Below are 20,992 nucleotides of genomic sequence, written 5' to 3'. Positions count from 1 at the left end.
TCTTCATAATGCAACATTAAAAAGTACATAATGGTTATTATTATGGAGGTAATCCATTCTAAATAGATGGGAAACAAATACACTGTAAGTACAGTATGCAGAACCCTTGTGTCATAAATTAATAACTCATGTTGTAGCTCCTTGAATTCATTTCCACTTAAAGTTGTACTGTCTTTATAGCTTGCATACACACTCATTGGACTCTCCATGGATTTGAGGTGAACCATGAATTAAAATTTCGACAAACAAGAACATAGTGAGGTCACTGTGCAAGTTTTGATTAAACTTAAACTTGTTTTTACGTATTTTGGTAAATAAATTGAAGTGAAATATAATTAATATCCAATTACCAAAAGTGGAAAAGAGATGCCACATTAAACTGCTTCCTCTTAGGATAATTTTGTAACCTGAAGGAGATATTAACTTGTTAACAGCACTCTGACTGCTACATGTATTTGTAAATGTAAGCTTGTGCACTTTCACAGTGTACAGTTTGCACTGAAATGTGTTCATTTAGTGCATGCAGTCCAGAACCACATTAGCATACATTCCTGCAAGCCTTTGGCCTAAAAAACAATTATTCCCACTGTTGATGAAAATTGATTAGCTTGTTGTTGAAATTTTGCTCTGTTGATGAAGAAATCCAGACATGAAATGACTGGAGATAAGAACATCCCCTCTCTTATTGTTTGCCTTTCTTGTATTGTCAAACAATAGTTTTCACTCTTAGACCTGACAAATTATGGAAAAAATAGCTGGGGAACTTGCATGTGCAATTTTATTTTCTTCTCATCACTCAAAGTTCTTGACAAGATGACAAATGTATTACCATTGCTGTAATAATTGGGATTTAATCACAGTTCAAACAATCTTTCAAGAAGAGCCTTTACCCTTTTTCCTTTATGTTAAATGCATGGAAAGGAAAAGGCAATTTCCAAAGTGCATCACCGTGCACCCCGCTAGCAGATCTAGCTAGTTGTAGCAAGTCATAATAATCGCTACTTTTCAAAAAGGGTTCAACAGGGGGCCAGAGATGCATTTTAACAAGGCCTCGCTGGTGTGGCTGCACTCTGTGCTAAGAGGTAATCAGGGGCCGAGTTGCCTAGCAATTTACCTCGCAGTGGCGGGCAATCAATCGCATGGAGAGGGCAAGGAAATGATTCAGCCACGACATGCACAGGAGAGAGTAAGGGAGAAAATTAGGGAGGGAGTATGTACAGAGAAGGAACGACAGCGCTCTTCAAGTCAATAAATCAGGAATCTCGATATCTTGTAGGCTGACACAAACACAGCAGATACAGGAAGGAGCCGATTGGAACTAAAGCTGCAGTATTTGACGTTATCGCCTGTGAGATCGGCACATAACAATACAATAATATGCCGGTAAAGGCTCAGATCAGAACATTTCCTCTGCATCAGTAAGTGGCTACAATAACGCTGGGTTTGAGAACAGCCTGAACTTTCAACTCGCATATAAGAAAGGAAATCATTCTACTGAAGTGTTCTCTACAAGTCAAGGAACACTTCAGTAATGACATGTAATTAAATCAGTGGTGGATGTATGAAGGACATAATCTGCATGACTGAAACAGCCATAACTTATATCATTTTTCCATGTATTTCCAAGTAGTGGTAGGTGTTTTTTAAGCATTTACAGTATAAGACATTTAAGAAATGTCTCTATAGTTATCATATTTTGACTTTATAAATAAGACTTTGCATATGTTCCTGTAATATGATGATGATAAAATATGAAGGGATGTTTTTAAATGTCCACTAGATATTTTGCAGCAGCTGTAGCTCCCTCAGTGATAAGGTCAAAGATGGCAAGCTGTCATGTTTTTTCTTCCCCCTGTTGAAGCCATTTTGTTTTTACTGCAGTTGGCTGTAATCCTAACTTGGACACAGGAAGCAGCCCTCCTCTGCTGCTCCTCCATAAGTTCACCTTTCAGTGCTGAACTACAGAGTGAAACAGCAGTCACGTTTATTGTAGCGCAACACGCCTCTTGTCTGTAGTGCATGTCGGGTAATCCTGGCTGCTCTGTCCCTTCATCCTTTCATCCTTCCCTCCTGTACGTCAACCTTCCTCACTCCCTCACCCCTTCACACCCCCCCCCCCCCCCCTGCTTCCCGGCGCTGGTCTGATAGTCAACGGCGGCTGGTCCACATGGACCACCTGGTCGTCCTGCAGCGCTGTGTGTGGCCGTGGCTGGCAGAAGAGGAGTCGGAGCTGCACCAACCCCACGCCACTGAATGGAGGCACATCGTGTGAGGGGCAGAACGTCCAGAAAAGTGCCTGTGTGGCCACCTGTCCAGGTAACTCCCAGGCAACCCTGTTTGTCCTGTGGCGCTTGGCTTCCTGTGGCTTCCTTTTTGCATTTTTTTGCATCTAGAAGTCATCAATTCATCTTTATTTTGGCTGCCTTTTGTACCAGCACCCAGGTCTTTTCTTAGATGTCAGTGCTTCTGTTGTTTCCTGCAATTAGAGCGCTTAAACGGCAATGTCAGAGCCTATTAGTCTGCACAGGGAGGCCTTGTCCTGAGAGTGATTTATTATTATCCCTTTTTTTTTTCACCCATCTCCTTATCTTATCCAGCTTTTGTTTCAGAGACCTGTCTGTATTAAAAGACATGTTTCCAGCCATGCTACTGTGTCAGCTTGTACATTCGTTATTGTGTGCTGCTAAAGCTTTGTAGACATAATATAGAATGATGGGTTGTGTAATGGTTAGTGCACGCGCCCCATATACTGGGGCTATAGTCCTCTAAGCGGACAGGCCGGGTTTCAAATCCAACCTGTGGCTCTTTTCCTGCATGTCTATTGCTCCCTGATTTCTGACTCTGTCCACTTTCCTATCTGTCCAACAAAGGCACAAGAAGCCCAAAAATAAATATTTAAAAAAAAATTGAATGATGGCAGCCTGTGTGCCATTTTTTTTACCTGAGAGGATTGAGGATGTTTCATTTCCCTGCATGTTCTCTCTTGTGAAAGCGTCACAGAGGCAGACGGGGTCTTGCCTGATACTGAGCAACACATATTGATTTCTGGTAGGCCGAGATGGAAGTCAAACTGCTTCATTTGCAGTCCCACATTAGCCCCCTGACAAAGGAGAGATAGCGAGGAAGAGAAAGAGAGAGCAGGAATCAGATACAGTGTAAGGAAGGCAGGAACAAAGCAAGAGTCAGAGAGAGAGAGAGAGAGAGAGAGAGAAAGGAGGGAAACTGAGAAACAAATAGAGAAAGGCTAAGTGTGTATGAGAGCTGCCTGGTTGGCTGCCAGCAGATCAGCAATGTGGACGTATAGCCAGGTTTCTACTGCTGTGCTGACCGCAGGAGAAATCTCCCACGCTCGTAAATAGCAGAAAGGGAAATCCAACACCTCTGCCAGAGGTAGCTTCTCCGAGCCTAAAACAGAGGTTATCTTCCTCAGTGAATCAGGGTGTAGCGTTACACATTCCCCATGTAAAGACATCACTAGATGTCAAGCTTGAGTGTAAGTAACATGGCCCGCTGGAATACAGCAGGAGGAGGAGGAAGACAAAGGAAACACAGATATACATGAAGCCCCATCAGGACGCTATCTGGATGGATTTTGAATTAGTAGAGCTGGTGCAACGAGTAATGGAATTAGAGGGGTGTCCAGGGATTCTTGGCATTCCCCATAGCAGAGCAGGATACTGACCTCCGTGAGCTTAAAAAGATTAATGTCGAGCCAAGATGCTATTGTTAGACCAGACAACTTGGAAAAAATGTGTAATTTTCACTCTTGGGGTGCTGTGACAGAAAAAGAATTGTGCCCTGTGAACGCAGTTTGCAGAGACTTTGCGGGAAAAAAAAGAAGTCTTTATTTTTTATCTCTTGATGAAAGAAGCTACAGCGACGTGACCTCTCTCTCACCTCCATCAGTCCGGTTGTTTGGCGACACAGAGGAGTATCTGCCTCCTCCTCTCACTCGTTACCTGTGTCAGACAGAGCATCAGTTGCACAGACAGGCCCCAGCTATCGGACCCTGGAGAGGGCTCCGCTCAAGGCCGAAGTTCACCACGCCAGAGCCAGGGGATGATGGGGTGTTGTTTCCAATCACAAGTGGCACCGTGGCTCTGTTGTGTACTCACAGACGTGCCTCTGAAATCCCCAAAGATGAACTGACTGCTTCCATCATTTGTCACCCAGCACACACACACACACACACACACACACAGCCACAGCCTGGCAAAGACAAAGCCCAAACACATCCTCACTGTGGTTCATCGAATGCATGATTAACACATGTATTAATCATAAGCCTGAATAAAAGAAAAGATGCTCTAAAATCAGTCATGTTCAGCATGAGGGTCAGATGAGTCCAGCCCATGAGAGCATCCTCGCATACCTGATAAACTTTAATTATCACTGTGCTTACTGTGATATGGCCTTCACATGTCTAATCCACTATGAAAATCAAAAAATGGTGATTTCAGCCCAATACAGAACAAAGAGACTTAAGAAGAATGGATTACAAGGGTAGCTGTAATGCTGCCGAGAGAAATCCTGTTATTTATTTAGACGCATCTGACATTTGGATTCAGAAGTAGTGCCTTTTATTTTTTTTTAAGTCAGCCTTGAGAGGCAAATTTCCCCCCACAGTGCCTTTGTTTTTTTGAGCTGCATTTTATGATTTAATGCTGGTCTTGTTTCAAGAGTTCATTAATTATCCAAGCTGAGAATCATGTTGATTATTGGCTCTCTTGTGCGTTTAACTTCCAGCATTAGATCTTTGAAATGGGTAAAAATACATTTTGTTTTTTAGCTGGTTATTCTTTTTAATTTTCCGTTGCAATCAGTTTCTGTTTCTCCAAACCACATCGATGGACTCAGATGTTTGCTGAACTCCTTTAGAGAGAAAGAGACCCTGTCAACTGAATGGATATTTGCTGGAAACAAATCAATGTAAATTTGTAACCAACAACATGCATGCAAAGACTATAATTTCTTCCCTCCTTTCTTTTTATATTTCTTGTTAAAACGCCGTCGGCCATGTGGTGTTCCACATTTTAAAAGTAGCGTGATTCCTTCAGAGCAGTGCTGAGCTGCAGCCACAGAGGCATATTTTCACACACTGACTTCATATGGACTTCCACAGACTGACGCCATCAACAACAGCCTGTTCCCTAACCAAACTCTCCACACATCTACTCACAATTGTATCTAAATCTGAGCTCCCACCTCTCTCCTGGAAAGTGTGAAGTGTGAGAGGCTCATCTGTATTTTTGTCTAAGTCTCCAAAGTGTTTAATGAGAGTTGGCGGAGGCCTGTGTGGCTGATCAGATGGGCTCCGTGCTGCGAGAGACACAGGGAGCTGTGGAGGAGGAGGAGGAGGATGAGGCTAAAGCCTGAGGCTCAGAGCACAGCAGATCAACACTTGAGACAGCCTGTAGCCAAACTATGCAAGAGCTTATCTCCATTTCTCCTTCCTCTCTCTACCCAGTCCTTCCTCTTTGTCTCCATCTCATCATATGCCGCTAAAGGATCCCCTATAAATCTGCAGTCCACCCCTCACCCCTTTCATTGACTCATTGCCTCTCCGCAGACTTGTGGTCAAAGCCAACAGTCACGGCAAAATGTCAGATCACGGAAACATTTCCAACAAAGACACACAACTTGAGCCAACAGCAAATAGCTAGTCCACAGTTTTCCAAGTAAACAAAGGGACACCTGCCCTGCACAAACAAATGGCACTGTTGCTGATTTGTTAGAGAAGAGTAAACATCCTGAAGAGATTTCTAACTGGTGTGAATAATTTAAATATTGTACTGATCCCTCAGGCTCGCCAAAGGAGTCGTGAGAATTCTACTAGATGGAAAATACACAGACTCGGGGCTGGTGTATTTGTGCATGTGTACTCATGAGCCTGTGTTTGTGCATGTACATCTTGTACACATGCAAGTCAGCACCCATATGTCTACTGTCTGCACTGCAGGCAAATGTCTAATTCTACTTTGGAAGTGAGCATTCATGCGTTTCTGGATATTTTCAGAAATTGTTCTGGGGGAAAAAAAAAGGATGTGGCTAATAAATGTGACAGAAAGACACATTAGTTCACAGGAAAAAAAAAGATGGTGGCCATCTGGTGATAGCTTTGCAGCATCATTGTGTTTTTAATAATTCTTTGCCATTTGTGTTGGCTCATCCTCTCCTTCATATGTCATGCTATATCTCTCTGGATTGTTCTTGTGGTTTTTAGTGGGAGTAGGCTCAGTGATCATTTACATACTTTTTCACATTTTTAAGCATAAATCTGATTATTACTATAAAATGTGACAAAAACAGATAGCATGTTTGGTTGGTAATCTCTGCTGCATCTTCTCCTATTTCTAAGCTTATCCTTAGCTCCTCCTTTGAACACTGGTAACTGTGCACACGTGTGCTGACAGGACAGTGGGAGCGGAGGGGCGGCCTGCTGGTCTCAGTGGTACTTGTCTACCTCCTCGTGTTACCCTCAAGGACACAGAGGCTGTGGGTGTCCGATGATCTGGGACTAAGTCCGTCAGCAGCCGTTGTCATTTTCAACAGCAAAGCCTCAAACAGGCCCTCCTACCGACCTGTAAAGAATGGTCTGGCTCCTTTTGCCTCTCCCCTTGACAACATGTCCAAATGGGGGCTGCCACTGGGCTATTGTATTACTGTCCCCCCTCCTACTGAGACCCGTCTGACCTAAAACCTGTGGTGCTGCATGATTGAAAATCAGCTTTGGTGCCTTTTGCAGTAGTGCTAACAATCTCTTTCTGGGGATTAGATAGGGAAAATGTCTGTGGATAACAATTTTCCTATGTGGATTCTGAAAAGTTAAAAGGATGAGGTTTGATGTAGAGTTCAGCCTTGAATTTATAAAAGAGAAAATCAAGAAAAGTGTCCATTTTCTTGCTTCCCTGCATTTATTGTAACCACTTTTCATTCTTTGTCTTACTCTAATGCTGTTTAAACATTTATTTTCTGTCTGCTCCATTAAAAAGCCTCTCCTGTTTCCAAAATATTGGTAACATGTGTTCAGAGTCAGACAGCCCATCAAGAACTATTTTTAATTTGCCTCAGCCTTAGATCACAGTGCTTGTGTTTCACACACTTTCTCCTTAGCCCCGCACCCCATTTCCCCTCCAATCTCCTCGTTTGTAAATGTTATTTGCATGGCCATTAGTCTTGCTTTGTGGTGGGAGAGAGAAGAAGAATTTCATCACCTCATCAGGGCAGATGTTGATCTCATCTCTTTATTTCACAGTAGTGTGGATAAACTGAGGGGCGACATAATATATTCATTAGGATGTAATTTGCTATTCAATCATTCTCGTTCCCAGCCTGGGTAATCAGCCCACTGGCCCACGGATGGGTCCACTCAATGCCAAACAAGGACAATTATCTGATTGGTTCTGCTCTCTCTGCCAAAATGGATCTGACTGCAAAGAGGCCGGAGCTGTGTCAGCATCTCAACCCTCATACGCATACACACATATGCAAAAATCCCTCACATTCTCTATGTGAGGACAAACAGGGACAATCATACATCTCCTTATTTGCTCTCAGCATCTTTTTTTTTTTATTCAAATGAGTTGTTTCTCTAAAACCCCAAAAGAACCTTTACATAGTACAGTTGTGCAATAATAGATATCCCAACCTGAATAACATCTCACTTATGTTTTATTAACCAAAGCCTCTGACCTGCAGAGGGTCAAACCTGCTCTCTTTGGGTCATGCCCCCTTGCTCTATTTATTGCTGGGATTAATGAGCACTAAGGTTTTCTTGCCTTCAGGTCAGTCAGGAGGAGGGTAACTGCTGTTATAAAGGTGTGCTTGTCCTCAGTGTGTGTGTGTGTGTGTGTGTGTGTGTGTGTCTGGTGCTTCTCACTGAGTCCCATTCACCCTTACATTTGGGAAAGAGAGAGTGCGAGTCAGTGGCGTTTTTTCCCCCATGAGAGCTCATTACAGCTCTTTTTTTCCCATTAGCCCGATGGTAACCTTCCCCAGGTCTGCCGCTGTGTCACTGTCAATATCACTCCCAACCACCGCCCCTCAACTCCTGCAACCCCGACCCCTCCTTCCCCCTTTCACAACCACCCCACCTTTGCAAAAATGGTCTCCGTCTCTGCGTGTGGCACAGCTACTGATATTTCTTAGAGCAAGGCTCAGAACCATTATCGGCCCATTTTCCATTGGTTTCATTTTGCTTGGGCTGACGATGGTGTGTTTGAAGTTGCTGGAGACAGAAATAAGCTGCAGGTGTAATATACACCCAGCTTTGTTCAAAGTAATACTACCTGGACTGTGTCTTGCATTCAAATACACTGCAGTTAATGCTCTTGTTGCCATAGTTACAGCATGTTTGACAGAGAAATCAAACTAGATAGATTTATCTCTTCTTTTAAAAAAAAGATTTTTAGGAGAATTTAAATAGAGATATTTATGTTTGCATGTATATTTGACAGCCATCAGATGGACAGTCTCTCTCTTTGTTGGGTCAATTCTCCCCACAAATATTTGGATTGTTGACAGCTGGGACTACAAGGCCACAGCACCTTCGTACCATTGGGGTTTAGCTGAGGTGCATCTGATTTCCATGTTGAAAATAAACAAAGAAAGCAAAATAGAGACAGTATGGCTCTCTTCAGCAGTTTTACAGACTTTGGTTTCCCTCTACATCTGCTGGATTGGAGTGTGTGCAAGTGGATTTGCATGTCTTTATAATGCTTTCCCTACCTGGTTTCTATTTTAGAGCAACTGGATTTGCACAGGATGGAAACAGAGTATTCCATCAGTTCTCATCTGACACGCAAATACACCACAGCTTTTACACCCCTGTTGCATCTGAGCTTCACCATGTAGAGTTTGAACATTTCAATCTGTTTGTAAAGGGGAGTTTTATTGAATCTGTTCAGCATGTTTCTGGATCAATATGTTCCTCTCTGATCTAAGATATCAATGCAAGAAGTGAATCAGTTTGAGTGTATTTTTGCTGCTATGCGTTTGTTTGTGCTCACTTGTGTTTTCTATTTCTGCACATGTTTTTGCAGTAGATGGTGGCTGGAGTGAGTGGAGCAAGTGGTCAGCATGCGACGCAGACTGCTCGATGTGGAGGAGCAGGGAGTGCACCCAGCCCTCGCCTGGCACCGGGGGCAAAGAATGCCAGGGGCTCGACCTTCAGAGTCTCAACTGTACCAGCGAGCAGTGCCCACAGAGTGAGTGCAATACCACCCACACACTGCAAACATACTTCCAACTGTTCAATTCAGCTGTAAAACAAAAAAAGATACTGCAACTTATAGCATTTAACCACTTTGCTGAAGCAATTGAACCAGTGTCGTGTATATTAACTTAACAGATGAGGCAAATGAAGATTTTAAAATTAATAAACAACATTCGAGAGCTGCTTCCACTGATCTAATGATAAAAAAGAGAGCATGGCACTCTCAAGGCCAAAGTGGAAAATGTGTTCATGAATAAAAACAAGGAGGTTCAATCTTGTATCACACATCAAATACAATGAGTAGATCACAAACTGCATGGAGAACAGATGTACAAGATTAGCATCAATTAGCCCCTGAACTAAGGCAGGTAAAGAGAAGAGGGAGAAAAAAATGTTTGTTTCTTGAAAAGAAATCTGCTTTGACAAGAGGAGCGAGTGGCCTTCACCTATTCCAATCAAAAAACATCCTATGGCCTGAGCTTCCTGCCGCTTCCAGTTAGTTTATCTCCTAAAATGTTCATAAAGAAAAGCTGCCGTCTTTCTTGTAATCCTCTGGTACAGACCGGTGAATTGTCTGCTGTGACCTTTTTAAAAGATTGTTTCCAATAAACACTGGTGTGACAACATGGGATCTCTTCACCTGCACCTTTGATGTGATGCTCTCAGAACTATTAACAGAGCTGAAAATAAAATCATCTCTCTTCTGATTAAAGCGCAACCTGTCGATAAAGTGCCCCGGGTCAAATTTGCCATCACAAGACACAATGCAGGTGTGCATGTGTTGTTGTACGTATAAAGAGTAATCACAGTGTGTATTTTATTTTTTTATGAATTCACCCTGTGACACATCCCCACTCGCTGTGTGTCATTAATAGTTTTTGTGGGTTCTGTCAGGATTAGAGCACACAAAGCTGGTGCAGTGCTAACGGGCAGCTGAGTGGAAAGTGGCACCACAGGGTCCACTGCTGACCAGATGGACATGATGGAAAGGCTCTGTCCCTCCCCACAGATATCAAAGGCAGAAAGAGATTGCAGCTTCTCATCCAGAAATGATGAGTCTCAGGGTGGCATCTCAGAAAGAAAACTGTTATAAATAGTGCGCTGTGCGGCTGATCTGCATGGTAAACACTCAGTTTCAGTGGGGATTCAGTTGACATGGGCCAGTGAATTAATAAACTGAATAATGTATCATGCACTGATTGACGTGATCAGAAAGACCGATGCATGGAGACCAGAGCTTAGGGAAATATTGTATGTTAATGCTGAAGTCTGTACATGTGTTAGCAGTAAGTGTGGGCCTGTTTCTGTGTGTGTGAGTGCATGTGCATTAGCTAGTTTGGCTGGTGCATTGAACCAGGGAGTTCAGTCGACCCATCATCAAAGGTCAGCAGCTCCTCCCTGGAGAGGCAAGAAATATATACACAAAGATGACAGTCATTGTTTCTCACACACACACATACGCACACCGACACAGACACGCATACTACGCACCACAGAAACCGAGTATTTACACTGACAGTGCAGAGCGAAGCGCTGGCCTCAGAAGAAATGCCTGTCCCAATCTGTTCCCAGCAGATGTGTTTCCATAGACAACGGCTGTGTGAAGTATTATAATAAGCAAAATAGGAAGATGGTTTTGGCTCGTCAGCAACTCTCCTACTTCCAACCATGTCTGCAGGCTATTAGCTGAGATGGGAAACTTCCCCCCCTGAAACAAAAGACACCCTTCTCTACTCTAGTGTAATCTAACAATACAACTGCAGAGTGAGCTGTAGTTACTCTGCCACAAAAGACGTCCTCTGTCTGAGGACCTCACAAGCATCTCTAATCTCCCTCATTAAGCCAGAAACAGCCGACGTTAGAGGAGGCTATTGTTTTAGGTATTGCCTGTGTGAGAATCTATGCGCGTCAGCGAGCTTCGCGTTACAGCTCTAAAATAAATACATCTGACCTCGGCGGGATCATTTTCATAAAGAAAACAAGTGGATCCCAAAGATGAAGCTATGCAAAATCTGTGCAGGCAACTCAAAACTAGTCTGGCAGCGTGCCAGAGTGCAAATGGCAGACAGGTGTTAGAGGGCACAAAAACGATAGTGTCAAAACTTCTGCTCGTATTCTCCAGCAGAGGAAATTAGGACAAAATTAAAACAATTATTTGGCTTAATGTGTGTAATGAAGGTAATGAACCTAATTTGCATCAGCGTCTCATTTTGGGGCTGTTACAACCGATTGTGCAAAGACCATCAAACTATTAATTGGTATTTAGTCCGTTTTGCAATTTGGAGGCTGATGTGGTGGCAGGGCGGCTAAAATTCCCTTCATGGGTTAGTTTGTCAGAGCGGGGTCACAAGCTGTGTGAGAAATGGTTGAGCATTTATTTTGGGCCATATTTCACGAGGACCTGCTGAGGGATGGGATGACTGTATTGTGGAGATAGTAATGGTCACGTTCTCTTTGAGAGTTTTAGTAGCCATATTTCCCTGACCTTAAGAACTCCAGTGTTATTCATCTTCAGGCGAGTGACTAGGATTGGCCATGGGATGAAATATTTCCTCTGGTCTCTTGATAAATGCCCAGAAAGGAGGCGCAGGATGCTGCAGAGATTTTATTTATCAATGCAGGAGAGAGAAAGGAGCACGTGGAAAGAGTTGAGGACTCTCATGTGCAGACAAGGGTCCGACTGCCAATGCAGTGGGAGTCCAATCTTCAACAGGAATCAGGAATATCGCCTAAGAGGAGATGAATGAGATGAAGTCCATACTGGCTCATCTGGAGTCATAAACGGATCCCTAACCATCAGCCAGCCTTGGAGCCGGTCTGAGGAACTGAACTGAAGTTTCAAAAGAGAGGAACAAACAGCGGGGTCAACTCTGAAACCTGCTCATCACATCCACAGATTATCCCCAAGTGGCTGCCAATCACCAAGAGAGGTCACACACAAAGAGAATCAAAAGTTCCTCCCCAGCAATTATGTCAAGTGGAAATGAGCGATGGAGTGACGGCGACAGATAGGAAGAGAGCTAAATCCGTAGAGTGTGTGTTTTTAAAAAAGAGGGAGAGAGAGGGCACGCTAGAGGGGGACTAAAGTAAAGCCCATCCAATTATAAAACCTGATTAGCCACGTCAATTAAAGTGTGATGGATGTCCTTTCAATTATTGGATGGCATCATGAAAATCAATGAGCGGGGATCCGGGAGGAGCCGAGAGCAGTAGCTGGTCAAGGCTGTAGTGAGCATCGAGATCGTTTTGCTGTGACACCTGGTGGGTCAGATAAAACTTCACTCAGAGATGCTCTGATAAGCCGCCAGAGATTACAGACAGAATAGAGGGAGAGAGAGAGGAAGAAAGAGAGAGAGAGAGAGAGAGATGTCTGATCGACTGGCTTTATTGTCTGGGAGGAAGAATGGTGAGTGCAGGGGAAAAGGAAGTGTAGAGATACTGGATCTTTGCATCCGAGGTTAGCCAGGTGCCTTTGGTGTGCCCTTAGAAAGTAAACAGCAACTTGCCAATCCAAGTCTGTGTTTATCCAATCAGCAGCGGCCGGTCAGCCTGTCTCCTTGCTGACGGGTGTTGTTTTGTCTTTAGTCAGAGCACACATCTCTCTGTACACTGCAGCACAAGAAGGCCAAATATCACAGCCTCGTCTGGCCTTTTGACTCAGCAAGACAATTGGATTTGGGAACTTTAATGAGAGGTGCAGCCGCTGCTCTCCTCCTTTTTTGGAGCTCATTGTGGAAGGTGGAAGGTTTAGCCGGGCTGCTTACGCTTAAGCACCTCTATGCTTCCCCGAGGAGACAGACAGGCAGAGAGAAAATAGAATGAGAGATAGAGGATGAGTGTAAGAATTCTTAAAGACTTTTCATGCCACAAGTATGTTCTGTGCAGATGTCCGATGTGATGTCTGGAACAAAATACAGCATCTTGTGTTAATCTTCAGCCAGTCATTCACGATTGATTACATGTCATGAGATCTCTGGCATTACAACTGGCCCCCATAGAGCTTTGCTGCCCATAATCCTGCTACTTAAGGTATCAGATTGTACTGAGATAATCAGCCATGAAATAGATTCTGGCATTTCTCTTAAAGACTTGGGTATGTCAGGCATCTTTGTCCACAGAAATGGATTTTTCAAGGCAAAAGGAGACCGCAAGGACAAACTGATGAGGAGAGATGAATAGAGATGAGAGTGAGACACACACAGAAAGAATACTTCTTTGACCATTTTCTCTGTATTTCAAAAGTGACTGTTAGCTCTCTAGTAATTCAATTTTCCATTTCTGAAGTCACAGATTTACTAACACCAATTAAAACTTGTCAAATCTGTGCTTCAAAGATTTGAGCACAGCTCCTGTATGCAGGAGGAATACTCAGTGGTGGAAAAAAAAAACCGCAGTGACAGAGTGGGAATATTCATCAGAGTATGTCAAATCTGTATTAACCAGGGCGATTTTGACACAAACATTTGGGACGTGTTATTGCTGAGATGCAAATCCCACATGCCGTCAGTCACAGTTACATTCTGTCTCTTCTTTTTTTTTCGTCTTTAATTCAAAATTTTCTTCTTGCTCATTTGCCCCTCTATTCCTTCTTCTGTCCTCCTTCTGTTGTCAAGTCGATGCACGCCGGCCTCCAGCACTTTAACCTTTGCCGTTGTTCTCCATCCCTCAAAGCGGCGCCGCTCAATGCGTCCCCTCCTCGGCTGTGTTCAGCTGACAGCGCTACGCCCCCGTGGCTCCCGGGGACAATGGCCCTCCACAAAGGCCCCAGGAGCATCCTCCACCTCCGCCACAAAATTCCCCCAGCCCAGGGAGACAGCCGTAGCAAATCCCATTCTCCTGCAAAACACACACAATGCATACACACACACTGCAGGCACACACTGATGTTTGTCTGGGCTTAGCTGTCATCTTTATACTGTACTTTTGGGAGAAAGGCGGTCTTGTGCTTTTGAGAGACATTCAATAAGAGGTGCTAGAATTTCATAAGCAAATCCTTCATTTTTCACCATCTCTCTCGGGGATGTTGTGTGCTCGGGGAAGAATGAAGAAGACGGAGGAGAGAGAAAACATGCTAGCGTAAGATATATTTATCCTGTGCAGAAATGAAGTAAGGTAGAGCTGAAAACCTTCAGCAGAACTGGTTCATTCTGCTCTGTGAGTGTCTACGGATAGACTTTGAGTATTTGTGCTTTTAAACACACTTAAAATGAAAATAGTAATCTAATGTTTGATGAATATCTATTGTCTTAACTCTGAATCAATCAGTAAGTGACAAACCCCAGCAGTGAAAGATTTAGCTGTTTTCATGCCACTAAACAGAAGCTCAACCGAGACCTTCACTGGGAAGATAATGGATGATGCAGCTGCACATGTTGGTATTGACATTCAACACCTGAGGGAGTCCTTTCAATCGTGATTAATCATTTCTTTTCTCTCCTTCTGTCCCTCCTCCCCTTGCAGCTGTGAGTGGAGCCGAAGACGTGGCGCTCTACGTGGGCATGGTGGCAGTGGCTCTGTGTCTGACTCTGCTGCTCATCGTGGTGGTCATGGTCTACCGGCGCAAGAAGGAGGGCCTGGACGCCGACGTGGCCGACTCCTCCATCCTCACCACTGGCTTCCAGCCCATGGGCATCAAGCCCAGCAAGCCAGGTGTGTGGGCACCGCGGCCACGCAGGCCTCCCCCCCACAGCAGTAGGACACTGTTCTTTGTTTTAAACTCCTCTGTGCGTCCGTTGGTCTGTTCATCTGCCCACCGTGACCATGCAGAAATCATCGTCATGTCCCACTGATCTTGTTGTTTGTGGTTATGGAGGTGGCGTGAGTGTTTGCAGCGGTTTGTAGTCAAAGCAAGATGTTTTATGTTGTTTATTTTGGTGTGTGTGTGTTGCAAGAGCTGTTTATTTGCCTGCCTGACACATTATGTTTCGCCACCACCTCATTGTCAGGAAATGTACCCACTCTGTTTACTGCCAGTGAAGCCTCTGAGGTTTACCAGCGAGTAATAGAAATACAACTGTCTGAGCTGGATGGAGATGGGGAAGCGTGTTGCAGTGCCTGTGATTCACTGTGAAAAAAGCCTTTCTAAATTCTGGGTGCTAAGCTGTATCTGAGTTCTGTTTGGAATTGATTGTGTGGTTGCTAAAGAGACAGACAGAGATAGAGGCAGAGGGGAGGGGAACAGACTAGCTCTGGGTGGAATTTGTGTTTGTGTATTGTCAAGAGTGAGTGCGTGTGAGTCTTATGTTTTCTGCACCATGTGTCTTTTCCTGTTTGTTTCAGTTTTCTGTGTGGGGTGCAACAGCTTTGCGAGTGTGAGGTCTGTCTCACTGATGTACGAACCATCCGCCTGCCACTCACTGCTACTCACACATTTTCCTTTGTCTGTTTTTTTTCCTCTTTTTTTTTTTTTTTTACAACCCAAATAGAGAATTCCCATTTGCTCACCATCCAGCCTGATCTCACTACAACCACCACCAGTTATCAGGGCACCTTACGCTCTCGCCACGACACCACGGGAAAGTTTTCAATGACCAACGGGCCTCTGCTGGATCCACTTCCCAACGGCTCGCACACTCTGCACAATGGCAAACTCAACTCTGACCCGTCGGAGTTTGTGAGCAGGCTGTCCACGCAGAGCTACTTTAAAACATTGTCCCGCGACGTCGCAAACACCTCCTATGGGACATTCAACTTCCTGGGAGGCAGGCTGACGATCCCCAACACAGGTAGGTGGTTTGTTGAGCTTCATATAGTGTAGATATATTTAAAGAATAAAGGGAGGGGAATAGTTAGAGTTTAGTTTTTGTACAATCATGTTAACACTGACTTTACAAACTACAAGCCCTCAATGTAAATGAAGGCTGGCGCAAATAATAAGAGGATGTGACAAGAACCAGAACATTACACTAATAAAACCATATTAAAACATGACATGTATGCATAATTATAATCAAAAATCTAATTAAACACTTCTGTACCAACAGAATATACATCATTAAAGTATATAAAACATTAAGTATGAGATCTTAAAAGAGCTAGACAATACCCAATGAATCCCTGAAGTAAACATTTATAAATTAAACATTTTTTTGTTGTGTAGGCGCACCAGATAGCCTAGCAGTTCTTCTTTGCAGCGGCTGTGGGTTTGAATCTGACCCCGGCCCTTTGCTGCATGTCATCCCTCACACTCTCCTCCCAACATTTCCTGTCTCTCTGCAGCTGTCGTACCTAATAAAAAAGCCCCCCAAAATAACTTAAAGTTTTGTTGCTGGCGTCTTCAATCAAGATTGACCTGTGTGGGTATTTTACCCCTTTTATTTGCGACACAAAGTACAGTCCATAAGTCTTTATATTAACAGCTGTTTGGATACTCTGGGATAAAGGTGTGACCAGGAAACTGAAGATAAGAAATAGCAAATATACAAAAAAAAGATATCAGGTACAAACTTTCTCACTGCTTTCAAGCTTTAATTTGTAAATGTGATATATAAAACGTAAAGCAAAGACTTTGCTTTAAACTCTTTTGACACCGAACTTGGTTACTGAAAGTAGAATAATTTCCATTACCATAGGTTTGTTTCACGAGACACAGCATTTTAAGTCTGTTAAACAAAGACTGAGCTTTCAGTAATCCGCTGTAGGATGTTCAGTTTGCTGCTAAATTTACAACAAACAAGAAGTTCCTTACGAACAATATAACATCTGCTGCTAAATGTTTGCATGTGGTACGAACAAACCAATTTTTCTCTGTGTTGCATATTTCATTCGATGTTGTTGCTTTAACATAAAATGGAACATTTACAGAATCTTTACTGCACCTGCTTTATTGCCACAATGCGTCTGAATGGACATTAACAAGGAGGATTTAAGTCCCATAAACACTTCATTGTTGTTGTATTTTTTAACAGACCCCGACCATTCAGCCTCTAAATCTCATGCGGGCACGTTTTCTCCAGGGTTTGCAGGGATAACACTTTTTCATATTTATTCATACAAAACAGCTTAATGCTGAGGCTTTTTTCTCTCTTTTATACAAAAAAGTTTAAAGCATTTATAAGGAACAAAGGGCAGATAATAAATGAGGGGCTTGTATTAATTTGGTTATAGTACTTGAAAGGTTTGTTGTTAACCTAAAGTGACAAATCCTAAATGAAATCATTACTCATCGATATGAGTCAAATGTTTTCTGAATAACATACATCTCCACTGTGAAGAATAAACAGATCGAATAGTGCAGTGATGAGCTACATTACTTAAATAAGAAAGTGTGCACTGGATACATCCTATTCTTGAAAATTCCTAGAATTAAACAGAGTGCAAATTATTCCAATTAGTCCCCTGAAAGAGCTGGTCGAATTTGTACTCGATGTCCACTAGTGTCAGTTGTGTTCTTTGTGCATACAGATGAAAAGGGATGGTCCGTTTAAGATCTGTCTAATGAAAAATATTGTAAGCCGACTGTCATTAGTCCTCTATTTCGTTCCCCCTTTTCACATTAGCTGAGTACAGAGTTCATATAATTATACTGAAAGAAGGTGTTTTCACTCGTAGTCGGTCCAGATTAGCCATCGACTGTGCCAGTACACAGAGAGAACGGGTCTTTTTTTTTTCTTGTGTTTTTTACACCATCCCTCTCTCTCTTTCTGTCTCCTTTCTCTGTCTCTCCTCCGCTCCCTTCTGATATTTTATGCATGGATTAATTCAAAGCCATGTAGACTATACCACACATTGGCACCCAGCCTCCCATTGGGACAGAGGGGAAATAAAAAAAAATCAGCACTCACTCAGAGGAAATCTACTGTCATTTAGCAGCATTTCAGAGCAGCACATAGAAGACGTGGTTTATAGATTCAGACAAGGCAGTGAGCATTCAGACGCCTTCCTCTTTTTCAAACAGATGTTTTTATGGCGAAAACGGCTAGTTTACAATCCACAGACCGTCAGGTTTGTGTCACATAGTTTCTGTTTGTCGCACTTTTTTTAAACTGATGAATTTGGCATGACAATCGCAACACAAATGGTAGAACAGTCAAAGTGCCTCAATAGCTTTCTCTATTCTCCAAGGTGTGTCCTCCTCGCTCCTGGGGAAGTGTAATTTTCCTGGAGTAGTCTGTTCCATGGTCTCAATTATCTACTCTGCAGCAGACGGAGGACATTTAAACTGTGATGCAACGTGCGCTTTTGTCTCAGCTAATTGTTGACCACTGGGACAGGCACCGCCTCTACTGCCTGTGCAGTAGATTTGCATCTACTGTACCTGGCAGAGACTACTGCTGACCTTCAGAACAGATTTGTTTTTTGTTTTTGCAGTGGTACAGTTTGGTTGAGTGGGCCAGTTTTTGAGACGACAAAAGCACCGTTCAGTGAGAACAAATGAGCCTGTCTCCCTCCTCCTTACACCCCTCTTTTCTTTTTCTCCCTTTGTTGTTATTTGCATTAGGAATCAGTCTGCTCATTCCTCCCGAGGCCATCCCTAGAGGAAAGATCTATGAGATTTATCTCACTGTTCAGAGGAAGGAAGATTTAAGGTGGGTCTCTTTAACACTGCCTAACTGGCAGTCCTCCCTGGATGCCACTAGGCTGTTTGTTTTGATGCTCTACGGTTCCATTAGGAAAGGCTTAAGAGTCCGTGCCAGCACTGTGGAGGAGGGACGTAAATAAATAACATAGCATTTTACCACCATGTGTACTATTTAACTTAAATGAATTGTTTGGATAACACTGTTTATCTGGCATGCTGCATTCAGTCTCCGAGGGCACAGCCATTGCAGAAAGCTGTGATAGCGTCATGTTATTAGTCAGTCATCACAGCTCCATCCAGCTAGTTGACGGGTCAAGCAGGTTTTCATTATTCTCTGTTACAGCTTCTGGATAATTTGCAGAGATGTCTGTATCATATCCTCCTTGCAAGAGACCACTAAATTCTTAATGCTAATTCCTTGCAAAGAAGCACTTCATCTGGATTAATTTCCTTCTCTAACTCTTCTCTCCCTGGGTATAGGTTACCCTTGGCTGGATGCCAGACCCTGCTCAGCCCCGTTGTGAGTTGTGGTCCTCCCGGGGTGGTCCTGAGCCGGCCGGTTATCCTCAGCATGGACCACTGCTCCGACGCATGCCTTGACAACTGGGCCATCCGCCTCAAGAAGCAGAACTATGAGGGAGCTTGGGAGGTGAGACAGCACTATAACTCCATAGCTTCATAGAAAGACTTAAAGTTTTTGCCTAGTGAATTTTTTAAAGTCTTACTGAACTCACTGAGCGCTTTCCTTGAAAAAGTACAAACAGCATTGAGCTGGAAAGCACTCAATGCAGTATAGCCGAAGTAGTTCTGGCCCAGTACTCCTCTACTCCATAGGGTTTAAATTAAATTGACCATCAGGTGTTTTCCTCGGGTTGGAACAAAAGCCAGGAATCAGCGGCTCTCTCCAGCCCAAGAGTTGCTAGGCAACATGTCTCAAAACAGAAATTCTCTAAGCAAATTACTGATCCTCAAAGTACTCTTCTGAGTGCTCCTTGACCATTTTTGACCGCTGCCTCCAATTACACAGCTCCCTCCCCATATTTCTATCCATGAAATTTGAACTTAACCAGAGCTGCCAGTTTCAAATATGTTAGAGTTTGGAAGATCGTTTGGTATCCACACACACTCGTACTTATACACACCTACACAAACAACCCCGGTTCCAGGCGGTTTAACTGTCTCAACAATCCAGAGAGATTGGAAAGTGTGCTGGTGGGCTTTGGAGTGTTAGTAGGTCTTCTTTCATGTTCGATATTGTGCATAAATTATTCAGCCTCCCCGTGTGTGGCGGTGGTGGGGTGTCTGTGGGATGGATTGGCCTGTCTGAGGCAGAGGTTAGACCAGCGCTTTTAATCATCAGCCGGACCAAATATAGCCCAACGGCTTGACTGCTCGGACACCAAATGGAGAGTGTGCCAGGTGGACAAGAGGAAGCAACCACTGAGAGAAAAATGAAAGAAAGGAGAAAAAGAGGGAGAGGTGAAGTGGACAGGTAGGTAATGTAGATGCAGAGTGACCATAAAAAGGAGACAGAGATTGGAAAAATGGCTGCGGTAAGACGAGGAAAGTCATAAAGAGATGGTAAAAATGTCCGTGCTGAAGCAGAAGGAGTAAGGGAAATGAATTGAACTTAAAGTGAACGCTCAGCAGCGTAATTGAGCCACCTCAGTCTCTGCTCCTCTTTAGAAGAAATATTAAGATGATGAAAAAGTGAAACTCTATTGTGGTTGCATAGCAAATGAATTGTGTCAATACTAATTCCATTGATGTAGATGGTGTCTGGTTGAATCGATCCTAGAGGGGCTCGCTGGGCATTTGGCAGGCAGACAGCTCTCTTCAGCTTGATTGGCTAATGAGGAGAGTCAGTCAACTGGCATGATGGGATTTTAGAGAAAATGTTGTCACCTTGGGTCCAATTTGTCCCAATCAAATTAGCCCAGAGAGTTGTGGAATTATCCCATAAAACCATCCTGTAGTGTGAGAGGCATTGGATGTTTGTGGCGAGTATGTCATCTTTATTAGAGTTGTTGTGGCACAGCACTTCAGCTCTGAAACAAAACTAGAACACGTTTAAGTCATAGCCTATTTTTCTCCTCTGCTAACTAAGTACCTTATCTTTTATTCTTAGCTTTTTTCTTTTTTCCTTTTTTGTACAAGCCTCACCAGCAGGCGACTGTCTTTTTGCAGGTTGTTTTCACCTTTCTTAAAAAAGGACTAAAGCTGAAGGAAATCCCAATAATCCAATATTTACTGCACCT

At 43.4% G+C, this 20,992-nt stretch overlaps 1 protein-coding gene across 4 annotated transcripts in view; it reads left to right on the top strand.

The window, feature by feature from the left end:
* The window catches only part of unc5a (unc-5 netrin receptor A), a 128,692-nt gene that overhangs the window by 91,436 nt on the left and 16,264 nt on the right, over positions 1-20,992 (top strand). The window contains exons 6-11 of one of the 4 annotated variants that reach the window (XM_020639452.3): positions 2,149-2,316; positions 9,042-9,206; positions 14,675-14,863; positions 15,640-15,939; positions 18,654-18,741; positions 19,215-19,383. In XM_020639452.3, coding sequence (XP_020495108.1) covers positions 2,149-2,316; positions 9,042-9,206; positions 14,675-14,863; positions 15,640-15,939; positions 18,654-18,741; positions 19,215-19,383 — 1,079 coding nt within the window. Of the gene's footprint in view, positions 1-2,148; positions 2,317-9,041; positions 9,207-14,674; positions 14,906-15,639; positions 15,940-18,653; positions 18,742-19,214; positions 19,384-20,992 lie in introns of all 4 variants that reach the window. The other 3 variants (XM_020639451.3, XM_020639454.3, XM_020639453.3) reach the window with 3 other exon arrangements.

The sequence above is a fragment of the Labrus bergylta genome, chromosome 9, assembly GCF_963930695.1.
Source record: "Labrus bergylta chromosome 9, fLabBer1.1, whole genome shotgun sequence".
In the NCBI taxonomy this organism is placed as follows: domain Eukaryota; kingdom Metazoa; phylum Chordata; class Actinopteri; order Labriformes; family Labridae; genus Labrus; species Labrus bergylta.
This window is presented reverse-complemented; position numbering and strand designations above follow the sequence as displayed.